At 43.2% G+C, this 22,497-nt stretch overlaps 1 protein-coding gene across 6 annotated transcripts in view; it reads right to left on the bottom strand.

The window, feature by feature from the left end:
• The window catches only part of LOC142585153 (beta-1,4-N-acetylgalactosaminyltransferase bre-4-like), a 187,268-nt gene that overhangs the window by 12,775 nt on the left and 151,996 nt on the right, over positions 1–22,497 (bottom strand). For all 6 annotated transcript variants that reach the window (XM_075695686.1, XM_075695687.1, XM_075695682.1 and 3 more), the window contains 5 exons: positions 21,585–21,771; positions 20,570–20,802; positions 17,245–17,432; positions 12,970–13,092; positions 4,406–4,501 (listed from right to left, as the gene is read on the bottom strand). In XM_075695686.1, the coding sequence (XP_075551801.1) occupies positions 4,406–4,501; positions 12,970–13,092; positions 17,245–17,432; positions 20,570–20,802; positions 21,585–21,771 (827 nt within the window). The remainder of the gene's footprint in view (positions 1–4,405; positions 4,502–12,969; positions 13,093–17,244; positions 17,433–20,569; positions 20,803–21,584; positions 21,772–22,497) is intronic.

Genomic DNA, 22,497 nt, shown 5'->3' with positions numbered 1-22,497 from the left:
TGCGGGAACTCAAGTAGGCGTCGCCACCCGTATTTCTTTCTTGCGCTTTTTCTGGCTTACCGAACGTCTTATCGTAAGAGTGGTGTTTTTTGTGTTGTAGAACAGTAATTTACTGATGCAGAAGAAATCATTTTTCCCTTTAGTGTCCCTTTAAGGTCTTAAAAATGTTGGAAAGCACTTGGAGTGGACACTGTAATCCCTTCTCCCGACGAATCGGCTAGGGTGTGTGACAAGGTGAACGAAAAAAAGCAGCTCGCAAAAGGCCCTAAAAATGGGTATGGCACTGGGCATGCTTAGAAATTTGTCAACTGCAAAGTTGGCATTGTGTATCAAGTTCAGTTGTCTTTCATATCAGACGAAAAGGGGAAAGCTGTGCGAGTTAACCATCAATACAGCTCTAGGATAAAGAATTTAAATTGTATTTGATTAGCACATGTGGTAGCCTAAGATAGTGTGCCACTGGAGCGCATGACCTTTGACAGGGCACTTTCAAATTTGCAGATGTTCTGGTTTTTTGTCAAGTGTTTTAGCTATGTCAGTGTTTCTCAAACTTTTCAAGTATGTGGCTCCCTTAAGTGCCTAGTACCAAACATACCCTGGCCCCCCGCCTTTACAAGTACAAGCCTTACGACAATTTACTTTTTTCCACGACATGGACACATTTAAATTTTAAATTATGTAAAAGACATTAACCACAGTGGAGAGAGCATCAAAAATGCTTGGTTATGTTTATTTAACAAGGATTGTTTTAATAATGTATTTTAATGAGAAGGATGTAGTTTAGCCCATGAAATCTGAACTAAATATGCGATAGCACTTCTTTGGCTACCCACCAGGCAAAATTTCTCGTCTCCCAGTGATAAATGGAGTGCAAAAAGGGAAGTGAATGGTTCAAAAGCTTGGTGTCAAAGGTTGGTAAAAAGCCCTGATGCTATTGGTGACAGTGACAGTTGGACCCTCCATGACCCTCAGAAAAAGTCTCGTGACCCTTTTGGGGGGCCATGACCTGCAGTTTGAGAAACACTGAGCCATATGATGTAAGTTTTCCTTCTTCGCACGTTTCCAAATAAAAATTGCTTGAGTGAGCACAAACTTTAACATGAGTGTTTAAACTTAATTTCCCAAAGCATGACTCACCAAACAAGATTATGCTATCTTCATTTCTATTCCAATGCGCAGAGATAAAATCATGTCAGGTTAGGCCAACACCTAAAGCACCACTAAGTTTTGCTTAATTATGCTTATCTATTCATGTGTGATGCAAGCACAACACTCAGTGAGGGTCACATTTAGTAGCATTTAGGTTTACATAGACACAACTTTCCGAGGTCACTTTGGCATCCTCAGTGTAAAACAAGACTTCAATCATCTTTAGACTTCCAAACAGCGTACATCTTACTAATTTTACGACGGTTCAGTAAACCAACCCAAAAATAAATTGTTAGGTTCTAGCATCAGAAAACTGCACACAGCCTGAGGAACAAAACAGTGCAATAGTGAACATACATGACTGCCTCCAAACTATTTAATATTTGTGCCGAAGTTGCATACCCTAGTATTTGAAAGGGTACTGTGTTCGTATGTCATCTTAGCTGTTTTAATCCGTGTGTTTATGTTTTATTGAGCAATGACTTCACATGCAAAATACATTCAGTTTATGATGTGTTTGTTAGTTGGCAAAGTAAATTTTCATGGTGAGTAGGCTGCTGTAGCGTATTGCATCCAGATGATTGTTTCGTTGAAGGTTGCCCAATTTTCCCCACATATTTCTTTACGTTGCTGTGCCCCAAAGGTGAAAAAATGCATGCAAAGTGGACAATGATCAAAATTCAGCATGAAGTGCTGTTCTGAGTACACTTGGTATCAACCCGTGAGTATTCTGCGACATCTCTCTCATCTGCCTCGGTAAGGATAGGGTTGGCAAAGCATAGTTCAGCAACTACATAAGGAGCAGTGAACGACAAGGAAAAAAATAAATAATTAAGAAAAAAAATCTCCTGAAAGACTTTGGGGATGATGAAAATAGAGCAAGAAATAATCAAGGTATCTACCAAGTTGAAATTTCTAAATTCCATGAGTTTTCCGGGTTTTCTCGGAGTGCCTTTGCAATATTCCCTGAGTGACTTAGAACTTCGCTTTATGTCAAGACGAGCTCCCTACATCGTGTCGCCCAATGGTGTCACTCTAGTAAGCATGTTAAAAAATTAAAAACAATGTAATCTAGTTTGAATAGTAAGTGGTAACATTTATTTTATTGAAAAAGAAAACAGATGGGAGCGGTTAGTAAAATGCACAGCGAATAAAATACTTTTGAAAGAAATATAAAACCCATTGCAAATCAATTAGAACATTCTCAAATACGAATAAAGAAAGATGCATACAGATTATTTTCGAATATGAGTTATTTTTATCAACTGATAGCAAGCTAATTGGTATGAGGCCCGAACTTTATCACAAGCGAGATTCTCTCGTAACAGATGGTAAGTCAACCTCAACTGTCCTGATGTACTCTCAGCCCGCGCACAAAGCCTCAATGTTGTGTTTCACTGTTTTAAAGAGTTTTTGTGCTTGGATGAGGGACACCTGCATTTCGGCGTCAGCTAGCACTTCGCTTTTAGAGTGCAAGCTCCTTCAAAAAAGCGGCGGCATGCTTCCTTTCCCGTTATTTCTCAATGCGTACGTCCTTTGTCTTGTTGTCCTTCAGCTGTGCATTCACCACACGGACTATTTGAAGCATCCTCTTGGACAGTTGTACAGTCAGCGTACAATTTTTCGGACTCCCTAGGAACCGCAAAAATGTCCGAAAAAATGAATGCATGTCTTTTACAGCCCTTAGGTGCTCAAATCGCCACAGGCGTGCCAAAAAAAGCTCCAAAAGTACACATATTAGGCATATCGGTGCTCGTGCTGCGACAGGAGATGGCGGGTGCACGTGTGTATAGTTAAGGAATATATACTGTGTCCCTTGACAGTTGCCCCTTCCCACACTTGTTATGCTTCCCAGTGTAACATTACTGTAATGAGGCGAAGCTGGCTTTCGGGAACCAGCATTATGCAACGCACTGTGCTTCAGAACTTCGAAGCCAATCGTGATAACCACAAAGGTGGTGTCAGTGCCATTGTTGCGGCGAATTCTGTCAATGAAAAACACGGCACAGAACGGCAAGAAGTTTAATACCGAACCTCGAGGCTGCTAGGCCTAGCATTGCCGCAGTGATGGCTACGGCTGCCAGCGGATCTACGTGTGAGTGTGCCGGTTCGAGGTGGCGAGGTTATCAAAATGGTGGCGGTTGTGACTTTTATCAATTCCGTTTCGGACCTGCGGTCATGGCAAAAAGCCCAGAAAATCTGATGGCGAAGGGTTCTTGCATCCGAAATTTCAAACGTTCTTATACATTGACCCTATGGGGGTACGCAGTGGGGCCGCAAAGCCGTCCGAATTATCTGGTGTCCGGAAAGTCGCTCGTTGACTGTACTCTGGCAACTCCTCCAGCTGGCGTCAAAGACCATTTGTTACGATTCCTTTCTGTTACTCGAGCCAGCATTACCATGACTTTCGTTCCCTTTCAATAAAATTCCAGCTAATTTTCCCTGATAGAAGCACAAATTCCCCAAGTTTTCGCAGAGTTTTTCCAGACTACTCAATATCCCCGAGACTTCCAGGTTTTCCTGGTTGGTAGACACCCTGAATAATGTACATTCTGCTGGATCCTTTTCAACACTTGTGCTAAACATGCAGACGCAAAAGTGCATCTTTCTTGAAACGCTATTTTTGCTTTTAAATCCTTGACTTTTCTAAAAAACTGCTAGCCACATTACAGTGAAAATTTACAGCTTATTTACATATACAGTTATGTTGCCAACAATTTGAATCATAAAAGATATCCTTGATCATATTGGCAAAACCAATTTTAATCTTGAGGTGCTCTTGTAAGTAATGACAAGTGTGAACAATATCTTTTTACCGGGTGATGCCTCACAAACCGAATATTTTAGGTTCCATTTGAAGGGGGGTAGCAATATATGCAAAATAGTTTAAATGGTCATCTCATCAATAGTTTCTGAGAAAAGGTACTTTGAAATCTGAAGCTCTGTCTAAAACTTGATAGCTAATTACAGAAACTATTAGAGGTTCCACAGTGAGAAAGCAAAGAATGTTAAGTTAAAAGGCCTTCCCGCAGAACTTCAGATTAGCATATGCAGTCATTTTTACAAAAGAATATTAAAACTAAGGCAACCTATTTATCTTACCATTCCAACAACTACCTCAGCAACAATTTTCGATGAACATGAAAAGGTATTGTGCAGGCAAAACTAGTCAAAATGTGATGTACATGTTTAAAGGGGCCTTTTGTGCCATCAAACTTCTACAGTTCCAAAGACCAAACGTAAAGAGATTTCTCACCTCTCTGGACTCGGCGTATCCTTTGCATGCTTTAACATTGTGTACCTCGCAATGTTGGCAGGATACCTAGAAATCTTTAAGTGATAGTGCTGCAGCCTGCAAAAATGAGAACAAGAAAGTATTAACAATGATAGGATGTCACCTAAGAAGTGCACCAAGAAAAGTAACTATATGGTGTATGTGTAGCAAACTTTAACACTTGAAAGCCAGTGACGTTACCAGAAACACATTGATGTAAGGTCCAGCTAGTAGATAAATTTTATTCATTTAGTATTTCAGGGAGTTTTGCAGTTAACTTACTGCTAAAAGGTTAAATTGAGTTACGCTTGCTTCATATCATGCATAAATAACATGCCTTAGAAAGTAACTGCATGTTGTCAAGTGCCATCGACCAGCGTTATTGGTCACTCTACCACCATAATCACCAGCCTAATCTACATCCACTGCAAGACGAAGGCCTCTCCCAGCTACCTCCAATTACCCCGACTTGCATCATCCACCTCAACACTTGAATGACAGGGTTTCACACGGTAAAGCAATACAGGGGCCACGAAAGATGCCTTAGTGGAGGCCTCTGGAATTACTACAGTGTTTGTTCGCTTTTCATTCAATTTAGCGTTTAATTCAATCCTGACTGAAGGTCCCGGCTGGCACCTATACCTTTCTATGGGCCCAAACTTTAGTTATATTGCTCCTGGAATTTGCCTTCGCTGCATAATTTTAACAGACACGCATGCATCTGGCCTCAATATTTACCTCAATAGTGGCAGCATCTGCGTTGGTAGTGCTTAGGGTATAGTAAATGTGGCAAAAACGTGTTTTTCGGCCTACCTTCAGCAGACTCTGAAGCAAAAATCGTAGTTGTAAATGAATGTTTATCATTTTGCTCAGTTGTAATGCACACCTCTTTTCGAAGTGGTCTGTAAATTAAGTAGATTTTTGCAATTGCATATGAAACCAAAATAGTGTTCATAGCTTTAGAAACAGCTTACCATCAGAGTCGGCGTCATCGCCATTGTCCGTCACCAAGGTAATGGCAAAACAACTTTTCGATAAGGATGGCGATGTCAGCTAGCCACTTTCAGGCTTTAATTATGAAGGCTCATTCAAGATATGTAATTTTAGCAGCAACAAAGTGCACTCTGGCGCAGGTTAGATTTGAATGTAGGTACACTGTTTCGTACTAGATACTAATAAAAACCAGGTGCATGTTAGACTTGGGCGCATTAGTATCGGGGAAGATACTTTCGAATTAAACAGCTTTATTTTGGCCTGTCAGATAATTTGATGGATTTTGTCGAACCCATAAACATTGAATTAAAGGGATACTAAATAGAAGAAATGATTTCTTTTGTGTCAATACATTACTCTTACACTGTATCAAAAACACCACTCTTACCACAAGAAGACACTTGGCAAGCCAGAGCAAAATGAAAAACACGAAAGACAGGTGGCAGCGCCACCTTGAAGTTCCCGCACCAGCCTACCGTATAGTGCGGAATATAGGTCGAGGTTTTTTCCAGAAAATATTACTAAAAGGTCACCCCTCGACTTATATACCGGCCCTTGGCACAACATAAATGGTCGTCTGGCAACATGTAGGAGCGCAGACCTTTCGGCATCTGCATCGTTATCGCCCCCTTGGTGACCGACGCGGACCGACGCCATCTTCCCTTTTTGTGCAGCGATTGTTCCTGGCGTTGCTAATTTCCCGACAACCCGCAAAATGAGTATGTGTACTCGACGTCAGTTCACCGCGGTGTTTAAGAAGAAAGTCATCGAATGCATGGGAACATGTATGGGAACATATCTGCCCAACGGCAGTTTGGCGTTTCGGAAAAAAGCGTCCGGTACTGGCGAACGCAGAAAGTCAAACTGTCTTGTCTGCCTGCAACACGTGGAAGATGTCCTTTCGCGGGTACTGTGCAATGCACCCAGAGCTCGACGACAAGGTGGCGGATTTCGTCCGCGAGCATCGTGCCAGATCTTTGCCAGTGACAGCGGAACTCATCCGCATCAAAGCTACTGAGATCTCCCGAGAATCCGGACTGCCCAAGGAACAATTCAAGGGCTCTATTTATTGGGTTAGTTGCTTCATGCGACGCAAGGGATTCGCACTTCGATGGCGCACATCAATTTGCTAAAAGCTGCCAGAGGCATACGAGGACAAGCTGGTCGAATTCCAGCGCTATGTTATCCATCTCCGGCAGCAGCATGGCTACATGTTGGGACAAATCGGCAATGCTGCTGAAACGCCGGTGTGCTTTGACATGCCGTCGCCCACCACAGTGCGCGAATGCGGCGCAAGAGAAGTCAAGCTTCTTTCTACAGGAAACGAGCATTCGTGCTTCACAGTGATGCTCGCATGTACTGCAGACGGCAGAAAGCTGCCCCCATACATAATCTTCAAGAGGAAGACGCTGCCGAAAGAGGCTTTACCGCAGGATGTTGTCGTTCGCGTGAATGAAAAGGGCTATATGGACAAGGCCCTCATGCTCAATTGGATTAAGACCATCTGGAATCGGCGAGCCGGCGCACTCCTGCGGTGTCCGAGCATGCTCATCTTGGATGCCTTTCGCGGGCACTTGACCGCAGGTGTGAAGCAGGCACTCCGTGACAGGAGGATGGAACTCGCCATCATTCCGGGAGGCATGACATCAACACTTCAGCCACTGGACGTCGTGCTCAACAAGCCCTTAAAAGATCGTGTCCGTAAACAATATAATCAGTGGATGGCCGGCGACAACCAGACAACCCCAACCAGCCCGTTGCGCAGGCCGCGTCTTGCCACTGTGGCCACATGGGTGTCGCATGGGTGTCGCTGCTCGACGATATGGTGGTGCGGGCATTCATGAAGTGTTGCATTAGCAACTCCCTGGACGGCAACGCGATTGTTGATAGTGATCTAAAGAAGGGAAAGACGCTTGATCCTGCAAACCATGAAGGAGCACAGTGAAGCGTCACCGTGGCTGTGTCATTTCCTTCTCCCTTCAAACATCCTGCCGCTCGTCCTAAGTAACGTTGCTGCCGCTTGTGGTTTGGTAGCAGCGTGTTGGCAGTGCCACTCTTTGGTAGCTACAGAATTCTCTGCACTTCACTTCGTTAACCTGACACCAGGTGACACTACTAAGAAGAAAAGGACTGCTTTTTGTGTCTCTTGGAGTCGTCATCACTCTGTTTCCGACGTCGTTCAAGCATGCGAGTCGGCTCCTGTGTCCATGCATCCAGTAACTTCGGTGTATCATTCCAAGGATGTGTGCCTCGGCGAAGAAACATAAAATATTGACTCTTGAAGAAAAAAATGGCCATCTTGGATGCTGTTATTGGAGACGAAAAAAAGAAGGATGTAGCTGCCGAATTTGGCATCGCAGTTAGTTCTCTGTCTGCAATACTGAACGCAAAAGATGCGATTCGCAGTGCAGTGGAATCTGGCACCGACTGCAAGAAGAAGCTGAAGCCATCAACATACGCTGACGTCAACAAGGCGATGTTTACTTGGTTCATGGACGTGAGACTGAAATGCTCCCGTCAGCGGTGCTGTTTTGCAGCAAATAGCAAGGGATTATGCTTATATCTTGGGCTGCAATGATTTAAAAGGAAGTAACGGCTGGCTTCAAGGCTTCAAAAGCAGGTATGGAATCATCGGCAAAGTAATTAGCAACGAGTCTTCCTCTGCGGAAAGCGATGGTGCCACTTCTTGGATCGGGCACAAGCTATCAGGCATTTTGGAGCATTATGACGCATGTGACACATACAACGCTGATGAGATGGCCCCTTTTTTACGAGTTGCTCCCAAACCGCACCCTTACGCTGAAAGGAGACGTCTGCCACGGCAGCAAGCAGAGTAAATGTCGCTTGATTGTTTTGCTCAGTGTAAGTTTGGACGGAAGTGACAAGCGAGTCCCACTGGTTATTGGCAAAAGCACCCGACCCAGGTGCTTAAAAGGCACACACAGAATGCCTGTGAAACACGTGGTGAATGTGAAAGCATGGATGACACGGGGCATAATTAGTGACTGCTTGAGAGAGTTCGACAAAGATATCAAGAAACAAGGCCGCAGAATTTGTCTATTCCTAGACAACTGTACTGCGCACCATGTTGAAGGCCTCGAGCTGTCTGACATTGAACTCTAGTTTTTATCTGCGAACTGCACCTCGCTCATTCAGCCCCTTGATAGGAATTATTAACAGTGTGAAGTGTTCCTACTGGCGTAGACTAATCCAAAGGCTGCTTTTGAATATTCGTCTTCAGTGGGAAACAAAGGTGGATATTTTTCAAGCAGCTGAGATGCTTGAAGCATCCTGGCAAGAAACAAGTGCAGAAATTATTGTGAACTGCTTCAGCAAAGCCTGGATCACAAGAGGTTCAGGCTCCGGAAACTGACAGTGAAGAGGAAGAGCTTTCAGGCCCGCCTGATCTCGTCAAAGCTTAGGTTTCACTGCGCGCGAATGGAGCAGCCCCGGACGATGGGCAGCTTTGCGATTTTTTGTATGCGGACGACTGCGCCGTCACTATGGAGAGATCTTGGATGAGGCCCTCGTGGAAAGTATCCGACATCACAGTGACAACGACAGATCTTTGGAGGTTGATTCATCATGTGCTTTGCCTTCCGCGAAGGAAGTGCTGCATGCCATTTTGCGCTGCGTTGTGGGCTTGCTAGACGATGATGGAACAACATTGTATACCTTGTCTTACGAGCATTCAGTGTTGCTGTCTCTAACGAACAAGCAACAGAGCAAAATAACACAATTTTTCATGCTGAAACTGCATATAACGAAAACCTCTTTGTAATAAAAATTTCCGAGCATTGGTCAATTTCGTTATATCCACGTTTTAATTGTATTTCTGAAAAATAATCGCTATGCAAGTTTACTTATGCAGAAAACTGACGCAGGCATGCAGATTCAAAGCAGCTTTAAAGCAACAAAGCGTTAAGACGACAACACGCAAGCAACAATCCAGCAAAGCACCACTTCAGCAATGATGTGATGTGCCTTGTGAGGTAGTGATTGATAACACCTTGAGGAAACATGTCTCGCTGTGCGTTCCGTGTACTACGTAGACATTTAAGATCACCTCAGAACTGTTGTATGCCATCAAGATCACCGCCAAATAACACCAGTCAACACAAACAGCAAAGAAAGCTTCACTTGCATCGATTCCCACAGGACGTGGGATTTGCATAATTTTCTTTGATAACTTGGGCATGTTTTAAGTTCAAATGCATTTTTATTTTATTACTTTACACCTGTGAAAAATTTCGTGCATGTTAGAGTCAGAGCTGCATTAGAATCTTGGAAGTACGGTATCCAGTGGCCCACATTAGTGTTAAAGAGGTCACTGAAGGATGCCACAAACCCAATGACCCAAGGTGGTGTCAAAGAAGTTTACTGATGAGCTGCACGTACCCACTTACACATACCCTGTGACCCAAGTTAGCATGAAAGAGGTTCGTTGAAGGGCGACACATGCATACACATTGTCACATACAGTTGGTTTCGAACCTGGTTCTCTTAGCACAGCAGCCCAATGCTGTATTAACTGGACCGTGCACTACCCAGTGATCCAAGTTGGCTGGAAAACGGTAAGATAGACAAATGGGCAGACACAAGCAAGAAAGTGGGTGAAGTATTCAAAGGCTGCTGCTAATTGCATTAAAATGCTTTTTGTTAAAAGTGTGAGCATTACATGAATAAATACAGTCGATGTGAATCTGCAGAATCGCATCAAAGCGGCTGGGCACTTGCATTGTTGTGCATGTTCCTTTGTCACCTACTGTACAGACATCTTAACTTCTACCTAGAGTGTTTAACCCTTTCAGGGTAGATTTTTTTTTTTGCCATATGTGACCGCCCAGGGTCGATTTTTTTTTTTATTGCAGATTAAAATTCTTCTGAGGGACCCATTTTGAAAAACATTTACCGTAATTTTACTAGGGTGACCGTAAAGTGAGAAAAAAATATTTTGCATTGGTATTTATGTACTCTTTATTCATGAATTACAACAATAAAGAAAAGGGAAATAAGCTTATAAGAATTAAAATTTGATACATTGTTATAGTTCAAGGCACACGAGAATATTTTGCAAATTTCAAATCTTCCTGTTCTTACACTAATATTTACATCCATAGCATAATCGAACTGCGTAGGTGAGCGCACTCAAGAAAACTGTGTGGTTGTATGCCCGTCAAAAAAGCAAAACGTGTGACAAACTTCTGCTAATCTTCATCTTATCGCCAACCAGAGGCAATTAGATATTGCGTTAGAGAATATTTTTGCTTTGTATGCGATACATTACGGAGATATATGAGATGTTAGGACTTTAGCGCATGCATGTGTTATACCGCAAGTTACTGTGGTGGTGAGCAGACGACGTGGCACGGATGAGCAGATCTTGAGGGGCATTCGGCTTTCCTATTGGCTAAGGAGTCCTGCAGCTTCCACAGTGCCCCAAATAAATTGCAAGATGGAGCATAGGCAGCTGCTCCGAAATACCCATTCTTTTTTCTTAACAAGCAGCCTGAAAGCACTAGAAAGAATTGTGGATGTCTATGCAGGTCATAAAGAGGTTGGTATTTTTCAATAGACCTATGTAGAGAGGTTGGTATTTCTCCATATGAAAACATTTACAGTATAACCGTGTTCATTTGGATTTCATGGGATCGAAAAGAATGTCCAAATTAAGTGAATGTTGAACCACGGCTGCTATTGATGTGATCATGGATGGTGACTAGGCAGTCATGAAGGCACGCAGTGCTAAGCACAGCGGTAAATGCAAGAATAAACGCTTTTAAGGCACAAATAGGCACAAAGCATTCTGGTGGTGCTGTCATTCATGTATCATTCCACTGATGACTATGGCGATGTGAACTCCACCGCCTTCATTCAGTGGACGCTAACGCCGTTCCTACTCTTCTGCGTTGCATATTTGCAGCGCTCCACACTCATCTAGCTCCAAGAGTTGTCGGAATTAACCGATGTGCAGCCAAATACGTCCAAATTAATGAGTTTCATTGCATTAAATAACACATACGCCTGCTGGGACCAAAGGACGAGTCCGAATTATCCAGTTTTCCCAATTAACACGGGCCGAATTAACGAGGCTTTTACTGTATATGTTAACAGCCCATCTGTCTCCTTGCTAGAAGCATAATGATACTTTGAACAAAAGCACACAACATGACTTAAAAGTATGGCTTAGTCGAGCAGCACCTTATATGTGCCTTGAATAGGTGATACCGTATTTACTCGCATAATGATCGCACCCCTGAATTTTGTCATCAAAATTAGATTTTTTAAATTTCCCGTGTAATGATCGCACCCCGAACTTGCCGCAGCGATATGTCATTTGCCAAATCTAGCTAATAATGATCGCGCTTACCATCTGTCAAATGCTACGCGGACGACTCTCAAGACAAACGAAGCAGTCTGCACGCACCAAATATTCTTAAGCAGATACCCCATTTCATTCCTTTCATCACTTTCCGCACTTCCATGACAAAAAACAAAAGAAAAGACAAGAAAAACTACAACCACACTTTCCTTTATTATGTGTAGGCTTTATAATGGTTGTCGTCAACAACAACAACAAAAAGGAGCCTTCCGATTCTTCTCGTCTGCACTCGTGGGCATGAAACAAACCGCGAGCGGCAACGATAACAGCCACGTTTACGTTAGAAGTGTACCCTATCCATACGCCGATGTTTATAACACACCTAAGATATTCACCCACCCTTAGCGGAAACGTGCCGCATTAGGATAATAGTGAAGACGAATTCCGCAGTTTCCGCAGCATGCCCGCCATGCGTTTCTATGTCACTGGCAGCTAAGCGCTCCGTTTCTGTCCCCTCAAAGTGGACATGGCTACGTTATTGCCGCAAACTTGCCGATATTAATGATATTATTCATTACAGATACAAAATAAACTGTTTCAATGCATGTAATGTACTCACGAGAAGAAAAAATCACGTTCGGTGCGTTCGGCTTGCTCCAACAGCCGCCATTATTGTTTTGGTGTCCCACACTACATACAGCGGCAGCCGCCTATTTGTTGACCTGTTGTCATTCCGCAGCAAACGCAAAATGAAAAAAAAAAAATTCTTTTCGAGGGAAATTTAACCTGCGTAATGATCGCACCCCTGAATTAGCGTCAATTTTTTTTTTGACAGAAAAGTGCGATCATTCTGCAAGTAAATACGGTACTAGTCTCATTCTCGTGGTGCAAAAACATGCAGACTCAGCAGAACTGAATATGTATGCGATATAGCTAAACAGCTTCACTAATGTACCCTTTCACATGACTTAGCAACCCCAGTCACATAACAGTATGAATGTTTACATAAGCAATACACAAGATTGGTTTGACTTGTGTTAGGTCAATAAAGGGTGTGCACACAGAATCAAGCAGCTGTGGCTAGTGTAAAAGCATGCAAACTTTACTCATCTGTAAATGTCAAAACAAAAGCTGCTCTGTCACGAAAGCTTGTATAACTTGTGGATCATGCCAAAGTTTGCTATTCTCAGCATTGATAAATTGCTTATCCGAGGCAACATGGATCACTCACCTGTAAGACATGTCGTCATCTTCGCCTCCCCATCCCCAGTACTCGTTCGAGAAGCCGTTCACAAGCTGCATGTGCTCCTTTTTGAGGGCACTGACACCGCCAAATATCAGGGCATAAGGGAGCCTGCAAGAGTATGTGTGCCAACAAAGGAAGGAATGCAGCGCTTCATTTAGTACACTTACAGGACAAAGGTCTACAATGAAGACTGCACAGCAAGGCAGACAACTGCAGAAGTTTTTCACATACATAAACGGCTAGTAGTCAAGAACCCCCTCATATGCCTGCTGGGCAGGCAGTGGCGTAGCTAGGTCGTCTGGCACCCGGGGCCCATAGGTCTTCTGTCACCCCCCTCCGCGGGTGTAGCTGGCGGAAAGAGGGGTGTCTTCAGACGCATATGACACCCCCCCCCCCCCTCACTGGCCCCTTGCACTTGGGGCCCACGGCCCCCCGGCCCCCCCTGTTGCTACGCCACTGTGGGCAGGTACACCAGATTAATACAGTAGACTTCTGTTTGCTCAACTCTGGTTGATTAAATTTTTCAGTTAATTATTATTCAGTTCATTAAATTTTTTAGTCGCAACAGGTTCTCATGCATTTCTATGGGCCAATGTTTCATTATTTCGATCCTAAAATTCACCTTCGCCAGATAATTCAAGCTTTACCAGTCAGCATGCAAGCGCCTGAGCCATATCATGACCCCAAGAGTGACCCGTTTAGTGGCAGCATCTGTCTAGGTGGAGCTTAAGAGACAGTGAATGCGTTGAACACACTTCACCCATCGAAAATGCCCATTTTTGGCCTGCTCAAGGAAGATTTTCAAGCAATAACTTTAACTCACTATGTCTGGTTAGAAGATTTATCCAACTGCATTGGGCCGAGAATTGCTTGCGCGGTGCAATCGGATAAGAAGCCAAAATCGCCTTTGCAGTGCGCATATGCTTTGCTGTATAACAATAATGATTTGTTATGGTGAAGTTGATTTTAGGACAGCCACCACTGTACAACACATATTAGACCTTTCACCATTTTCTTGCTAAAAAATATAGTGCGCACAGACTTGTACTTTGCCGAGAAATTTTTATGTCACTTGTATGCTCTATACTTTGGACACATAGAAAGCTCGCGCATTTGATTCAATTGCGTATTAAAATTGGGCAAAAGTACTGCTAAATGAATCACCGCTGTACTTCTAAGTTTTTCTGTACTTCGTTTAATTCGACCTGCCAGAGTATTTTATCAATTTCGACGGCCCTGTCAGGGTTGAAATAACGGAAGTCGACTGTATAATAAAATTTGTCCATAAATTGCACAGTGCGCAGTGCAATTGGTTACAAAACCAAACTGCATTTGCAGCTTTCGTGACAGTCTACTGTCAGAGCCAGTCTACAGAATCGTTGCCATTGCCATCACAAGACGGCAACAGATACTCGAGCAGCATGATTGTTACAATGCGCTGCTATCAGTCTTCAATTATGAAACCTCATTTCATTCAAAAGATCAGTTATGTTGCATGCTAAGCCAGTAGCAACAACTGATGTCCCGCATTTTTTTTTTTTTTTTTGAGTTCTGCAAAATAGCATACGCCACAGAACGAACTAGTGAACTGGTCGGTGCAGACATGGGCCACCATCCAATTTGCAAATATTGCAGAGTCGTTTCATAAATGCGGAATATCAAACGTACTATGATCATACAGAAGACATTGTTCATATAGACAGCGATTATGTCCTGTCTGAGAGTGATGACAATGGACATTAAACGTACAAAAATTTATATTTTCGTCACTGGTATCAACTTTTTCTTAGTCTTCTTGCTAAAACATCAGCTGCACACTAGGTTTATACTTTGTTTGGGAACTCTTATGTTATTTCTACATTGGTTTTCTATTTTTAACCCATAAAATGTGGGTGCGCATTCGATGGGGGTCATTAGAAGCAGGCAAATACTGTTGAATGAGTCAGTGGTGTGCCTTGGTATTCTTTCTGTCTCTTTCTTCGAATTCAATCCATTGGCTAATCAATTTTGTTGGTCCCATTAGGTTCATATTGGTGAAAGTTGACTGTACTGAGGTTGTTGAAATAGTGAATTTTTCTCATAAAATACAAATATTTAAAGAATATGGGCTTCAAATATGTAATATGATACTGTAGTCTCCCATTAATTTAATGCCGGTTAATTGAATTCGACCCGCTGGATAATACAATTTCGCCAGACCCGTCAGGGTTTGCTTAACAAAAGTAGACTGCACCAAATATCTCTCGGCTTCTAAATTTTGAAAAATAAGAATAAAGAGAAATGTTCTTGTTCTATACACACAATGTTACTGGGACGTACCCCTGGAGCAATGTCCAGAATGCCTTCAGTAATCCATATTTGCTAAAACTCACGCCTCAGATAAGAGTGCTTGATGGTACTCAATGCCCAATGAGAAAGCTACTTGTTCCACATTGAAGTGTAAATTTTGAAGTCACATGACGACTAATCGTTATTCAAAATTAAATCAGTTTTTCCTGTCACATCTCTCAGGAGTGTACATTCAAACAAGATACTAAAGTCAACATGCAACCACAGGTCTTTCTTGTCTTAAGTCATTTATATTCTGCTCTATAGGCTCTCTCTACATTGGTTTTCATCCATCCTGCCAAGCGATTGGCACTGGCAGTACGGCTACGGTCAGGAGAGGTGAGCAAGCGCCTAAGAAGAATTGTGCTTAGTCAGTACTTAGTCTAAACTGCAGTGCTTCAAGTTCACACAACCACCACTGAAGTCTACCTGTGTGAGCCGATTTGGGTTGTAGCAACACTGGCCTGCCTCACCTACCTCCTTGCATGCAATCCTCTTCTGCTCAATGTATTAATGAGAAACAAATTAAGCTGGACCAACAGCCCTAGAACACTGCCAGTTTCAAGTGACCAAAAGTGGGCCAACAAGGAGAGCATCAATCTGGAGCTAACGTTTCGACAAAAGGAGACACATCTTTGCAGTGCAACAAGCTAACTTCAGGCCCCTCTTACTGAAAACCCTTTGCCTAGTTCGGATGCTGAATTTTACATCATTTTTGGGGGTCATTCTTACGAGATGCAGATGCAAAAACATGTGCGCATAGATAGAAACGGTGGTTTTGGTACCTATAATGAACAAAAAGATCCACTTCTTTTATATCTATGCAGCATCCAGAAAATGTCTATTTTATTTTTATACAGTTGACAACCGATAATTCGGACTCCACGAGGAACGTAAATAAGTCCGAACTATCGAATGTCTCAAAAAATGAACGTACCCAAAAAAGATCATTTTAGTTACATCTTAAGCCCCAGTGGAAGGAATAAGTGGTCGATTTGTTGCTGCACATGCTTTTGCTTAAGTGCGACCAATTATGTCTGTATTTCTGCCAGTTTCGTGCTGTCGCTATATGCCGATGCAAGGACTGCAAAGGCTTGAATCCGCATATGAAGGCTGCGCAGCACACAGCACATCATCATCATAATCATCATCCAAGTTAGAGTTGCTGTTTGACGGTGGTAGAACTTGCTCAAATATTTCGTCATCGTTCATTTCGGCACACGACAACACTGCACTGTCGACGTCTGCAAAGTCTTGAAATGTAACAGCAGCAGAAATCTGCACACCGCAGCCTAGCAGGTCATCAATGATGTCCGCATTTGAGCATGTTGTGGAGTCATTCGGACTGCGACTCAAGACTCATTCCCAGTCGGACTGCGAGGGCACCGTTGGTGCCTTTGACAAGGTCTGTCGGTAAGTTCACGAGAAAGACTTCTTGGAGCCAGCAGAATGCTGTTTGGAATGCGAACAAAACAAAGAAACACAGAATAGCAGAACACAGACTGAAAGGCAAACTAAACAGACAGAATGATGAGAGCAGGCCATGCGCAGGGTTGCCAGAATAGGATATGACGATCGACGCGACCTACGATTCAGGCAAAGCCTTCAAGATTGGCATTTGCAGTTAAATCTGAGGCGTAGTGTTGTGACCAAGGCAGGGCCTCAGGGATTACCATCTAATGTATAATCTCTGAGGCCATACTTGATGTCTTGTCAATGTTGCCAGAGGAGATAATGGCGTCAGAGTCCACGGGTGAAGTCCGGATAATCAAGTGTTGAGCTGGCGGCTGTCCGAAATATTGGTCGTCTTTGCACATTCAGTCTATGAGGTCATTCGCGGTGCCTCAAGGCTGTCCGAATTACCAAACATGTCCAGATTATTGGTCGGCAACTGTATATAAAGGCACAGTAGCAACAATTATTTTTCCTCACCTGTACTTCATGGTGTCTATGGCCACCGACATATGGCGAGGCTGCTCGGGGCAGGTGTAGAGGTTCCTATCGTCCTCGGGTATGAGGTCGACATCATGGAAGATGAAGCACTGGTAGTCGTACAACGCCAGCGCCTCAAGGTAGCCCACGTTGAACAGCTTGGCGCGGTTGAACTTCCCCTGTCCAGCCTGAAAGGCATCACAACCACTTATTCATGAAGCTTGTGTCAGAGAATATTTTTAAGAACATTGCCCAAGTCGGTTTCACAATATTTATCATTGTCATTCGTTACACAGAATGCCCTAATTAACGTTCCTTCTTACTGTTCCTCCCAAGCCAATCATCAACACAAGGATGGAAATTTTGATGAGTTGGTTTATAGCAAAACACAGACAACAAAGACAAGCGCCGACTTTCAACCAAGGTTTATTGTTCAAGAAGTTTAGTAATATTGTCATATTGCGGTAAAAACAAGCAAGCAAGCACTTTCAAACAGTTACAATATATACAGCAATACAGCGCGCGAGTCAGAAAGCCAACAAACCACCTCACAAGTGAAATCAAATGCATGGAATAGCAACAAAGTTGTTCACTGCCGCCATCTTTTGACACACATCACACAGCGGCCTGTTGTTCCCGACTACATTCGTTGATGCACATCGGTATCTGTTTGTAGAGCTTCGAGGAACCCATCACAAGACTAGTTTTGTGACAGTAGGGAATGACAATGGAGGGAATGACAGCATCGCAGTCGTTTGGATGCATTTGCGCAGACAGCGGATGAACAAGTTAGGGGGGGGGGGGGCAGCAAGCATTGCGCAATCTTGCCGTAGCCCTCTAAATTTCAGAATCTGAAAGGTGGGAAATAACGCCGAGCTTGAATGAAATGGCCAGCACCTGCTCTTAGCTGTCGGCAGCGGCTACGTGCGGAACTGATTGCGTCACGTGATGAGTGGTCCTTTCATCTGTTGCGCAGATTGGCCTTACGATAACCCACCTGTTATAAAGTTGGAATAAGCCTTCTGTACATTGGAGAGAAACTGGAAAGCAAAAGTTTCTTTGCAATAAATAAAAGATTGCTGCAAAACACAGGGCCACTATTAAATCGAGAACTTCATTAGATATGCAGTACAACAGAATGTCACTTTTTCATTCTTAGAGGAAAAGAACTTATTTTATGCAATAGAAATTCGATTAATAAAGAAAAAAATTCCAGTCTTTCATATACTAGAAATGAACTGTAGACAGTGCTGGCAAACTAATTTGGTGTTTCCTTTAAAGGGGTCCTGAAACACTTTTTATTGAAGTGGATAAAGGCATTTGAAGCGAAAATAGACTACATCAGAAATACTTTGCCGCAAACAGTAGCTCAACGCATTCAGCAGAAGCGGAGTTATTGGCAATAAAACACAGCCTCCGTGGTGCTCCTGTTCCTTCTTCAATGCCTTGCACTGCAAAGGTCACGCGCAGTGGGGCGGGCACACAACACTACACTCCGACTTTAAATGTCACCGTGACGTGCAGTTCAAATGTCGTTTTGGATGTTAACTTAGACGCCATGACTTCTGCCTTTGGTGCCCATGATGCACTGAACATAAGCCAAACGTGGTTGTCCTCAGTGAGCCACAGTGCGCTTAGCCAGTGGACTCGTGGCGGCACGCCACGTAGCCGATCGCAACTTGATGTCAGTTATCGGCCAATAGTAGCCGTCTAAGGGAATGACAAAATAAAGTGTTCGATAACGAAATAAAGCGCCCAGAAGAGAGTGAGGACAAAGACTTCTGCTGAAAAGAGCGTTTGAGAGAAAGATGACTTCGCGATCCGCTTGCAAGCGCCATGCACCGCAAACAACAGCAAAACTTGGCTAAGTTGTTCACAGCAGCGTATGCTACCTGTGGACTGTTATTAAAGCGAAAGATTTACTACGCCAGCCAGCGAGGCTTTTCGGCTCGTCGCGCCGTATGCCCTATGCAGGCAGCCGCATGCCATGTGCCATATGCCGTGGCCGACGAACGACCTTGATCCACCATTGCCTAGCAACGCTGCAGCCGCGCTCCACCAGATGTGCTCCGCAGGGGTAGAGGGAGAGGAAGTGTTGCCTCGCGAGGTGGTGTGTGTATATATATGCGCTTCGCCTCGGTGTATTTAGTCATTATGGAGAGCGCGAAAGAGACGCAACAACAGAACAACGCAAGGAAGAGAATGCGCTCAAGAGACTCCAGAAGAAGTCGTGCCACGTGCCGGAGTGACTCTTCAACTGCGGAAGAGACCGCTTTGAGTTCTCGAGAGCGTTGGAATAAGACGCTACGTAGATGACGTGCCGAGGAAACGGAGGAAGAACATGCAAGAAGACTCGAGACACTGCGGCTCGCCGGTGCAGCTAAACGAGTTCGCTTGCACTCTGCAGCAACCGAAGAAGAACCCTCAAGCTAAGAGCGCCGGAATGAAACGCTGCGTAGATGCTTGCTTTCGCAATTCAATTAAGGTTAACCAGAGCTAAACCACAGCCAATTTTTTCACGAAGCTTAAGAAGTGGTTCAGGGCCCCTTTTAATTAGAGTAGACCGAACTGTATCTTGATTTTGATGTACAGAAGTTACTGATAGCTTGCTACATTCTTGTTATACAATGCTGAAGACTCCCGAGCATGTGAAACACTGTTTTCTTGCCCAAAATTTGTAAGCCTTAAATTTTCTAAAAGTTTTCAAATATTCGATATTTGGCTTTATTTTTTCTGATTTGATTCAATATTCGATTTGGAGCCTATTATTTAGCATTTGCACAACCCCAACTTAAAGTGCTACTACTTCTTTTATGGATTTGCATCTAATAACCTCGCTTTACTATATCTCTGGGTACACATACAAAAAAGCATTTCAAGGACCCTTTTCAACATTACAGGCTACAAGGTGTTCACACCAGGTGTATAAGAATTTAAACAACATTGTTGCTTTAAACTGGCACATTTAATTTTGTGGTATGAAATTCTAGATCAGACGGAAAGAAAGCTACAAAGTATGAGTGAAGGCTGACACCTTTTTCTGTACTTACATCATCTGTCTGGAAAGAAAAGAGCAGTAGAGAAAACTGTTTGAAAAGGCATCACAAATGCTTGTTTTTAGCCAAAATCAACTTATTTAAATCAAACATTGCAAGTTTTCCAACATAATGATCAAACATTTCAGGATGAATCAATATTTGCCTTCACTGTCCCTATCTTGTGAGGTTGTCAGGGAAATCAGTATATAGAAGAATTGGAGCACATGATCAGTGCTTAATGTGCAGATGCTATACAGAAGATTAAGAGTGCATGCATTGCAATTTACCTGCTCAATTACAAAGATGGTATAGTCTATCTGCTGCCTGGGCAGCATTTGATGCATGTTGTAGAGGAAGACCCTGAGGTGCTCCTCGCGATCCCGGTATGGGACCAAGATGGCCACTCGATGCCTCGCCGTGCAGTCTTTGGGCTGGTACCGCCCGCCAGGCAGTATGTGTGGGAACTCCTTCTCCATCGTCTCAAATGATGGGGCCTCCTTGAGCACTTTTAAGCGACCGACTAAGGACACAGGAGGAAAATAAGAGCTTGTGAGTCGGTAGATAGATATACAGGTATTACAAAACCATAGATGTCAATTAACATCTCATTAACATCGACAAGTAGCCTTTTAACACTTTTTTCTTGAAACTTGAGAACATGCTGGGAGCAAGTGCAATGGTACTATGTTTACTGCAATGATATACCTTGCAATATAGAACACAGAACCCAACCTGCATAAACAGCAATATTAAATGAAAAGAAATATGCCTGCACTAGAATTCGGCATGACTTTACTGTTAATGCTTTCTAACTGATTGGCTAACTGACAGGTTTAACATCACAAAGGAACACTAGAGTTACGAGAGGTGTCGTGGTAAGGAGCTCTGGTTTAACTTCGAACCCCTAGAGTTCTTCATGCACCTGAAATGTCCCAACACAAGTGCTTTATACATTAAAATTCCAGAGAAATATGGCTGTCATGACTGTAAATTGCCCTCATAACGTCACACTCAGAAGCACAATTCCGCAGCCTGAGCGCCAAAGGGGATTAGATTAAAATAAATATGCATGCATTAAATTCTTAATTACAACTGTGAGTCCCTTATTGTTGATTGATTGGTGCATGCATTAAGATTTTTGATCGCTATTTTTGGTGCTTTATCATTCATTGATTGATTCATTCATTGGTGTGTTGCACATGTTGATGAAACATTTAGACAACTTCGAGGCAGGTTGTCACTTTTCCAGCGAGGCCTACAGCTACCTTGCAAAAAAAAAACAACAGCTGAAGGAGCACTCACCTAAGTGAGGTGGCACAAGCGGACAGAGTTCCAAGGCAGGTGTACTGCTGGTGTTATCAGTATGCGCAGAAGTGGGAAAGCCCTTATCTAAGTGCGTTTTGTTCACGGAGTATGGGCTGGCAGACTCTGGGAGCGGTATGCCACCAGGAACTGGCCGGAAAATCCAAGAGAGCCCAGGCGAGACCACCTGCACGGGTTAGAAGGAAGACCATAAGTGGACAGAAAGCTTCTGCACAAGAAACCGAAGTAGCAACTAGGATTTACCCCAAAGTGTTGAATGAAATCAAATTCTGAAGTTTAATGTTGCAAAGCAACAAAAGGGCCATGAGAGGCATGGTAGTGGGGCGAAGGAAGGGGCTCTCTGGATCCATTTTGACCACCTAAGGTCCTTTAACATGCACGTAAATCTAAACACTAAAACATTTATGTGAAAGCAAGATTGTTTGCACAGAATGGAACTTTCAGTCTTATGTGCCCTCCCCTCCATTCCTCCTGGCTTTAGCCAAGCAGAAGAGAGTTTTTTCCAAAAAGAACGACTGAGAATATAAAGAACAAGGAACAATGACGACACTGCTGAAATGTCATTGCCAAAAATAGTTGTCGCAGGTTGCCTATAGTTACCGCAGAAGAACACCCCTGCCGTTCCTCTACAGCTGTTATTAAACAAGAAGGCTGTTTTTCTCTATGTCACAAAGGTATCTCAATTCAAATCTCCAAAATGCAATGTATTTCTGTGTTTTAGGAGTGCAAACTCTTTTGTTCATTTTAATCAATTCTATAATTCTAAAAAACACTGCGCTGCTGCTTTTCTGAGCAAATACAAGATACCCACCGTAAGCCATACACTTCCCCCAAAGTGGCAGATCAAGAATATTGTTGACTGACATTATCTTAGTTTGTTAAGAAATAATTT

Source organism: Dermacentor variabilis, chromosome 6, assembly GCF_050947875.1.
Source record: "Dermacentor variabilis isolate Ectoservices chromosome 6, ASM5094787v1, whole genome shotgun sequence".
Lineage (NCBI taxonomy): Eukaryota > Metazoa > Arthropoda > Arachnida > Ixodida > Ixodidae > Dermacentor > Dermacentor variabilis.
This window is presented reverse-complemented; position numbering and strand designations above follow the sequence as displayed.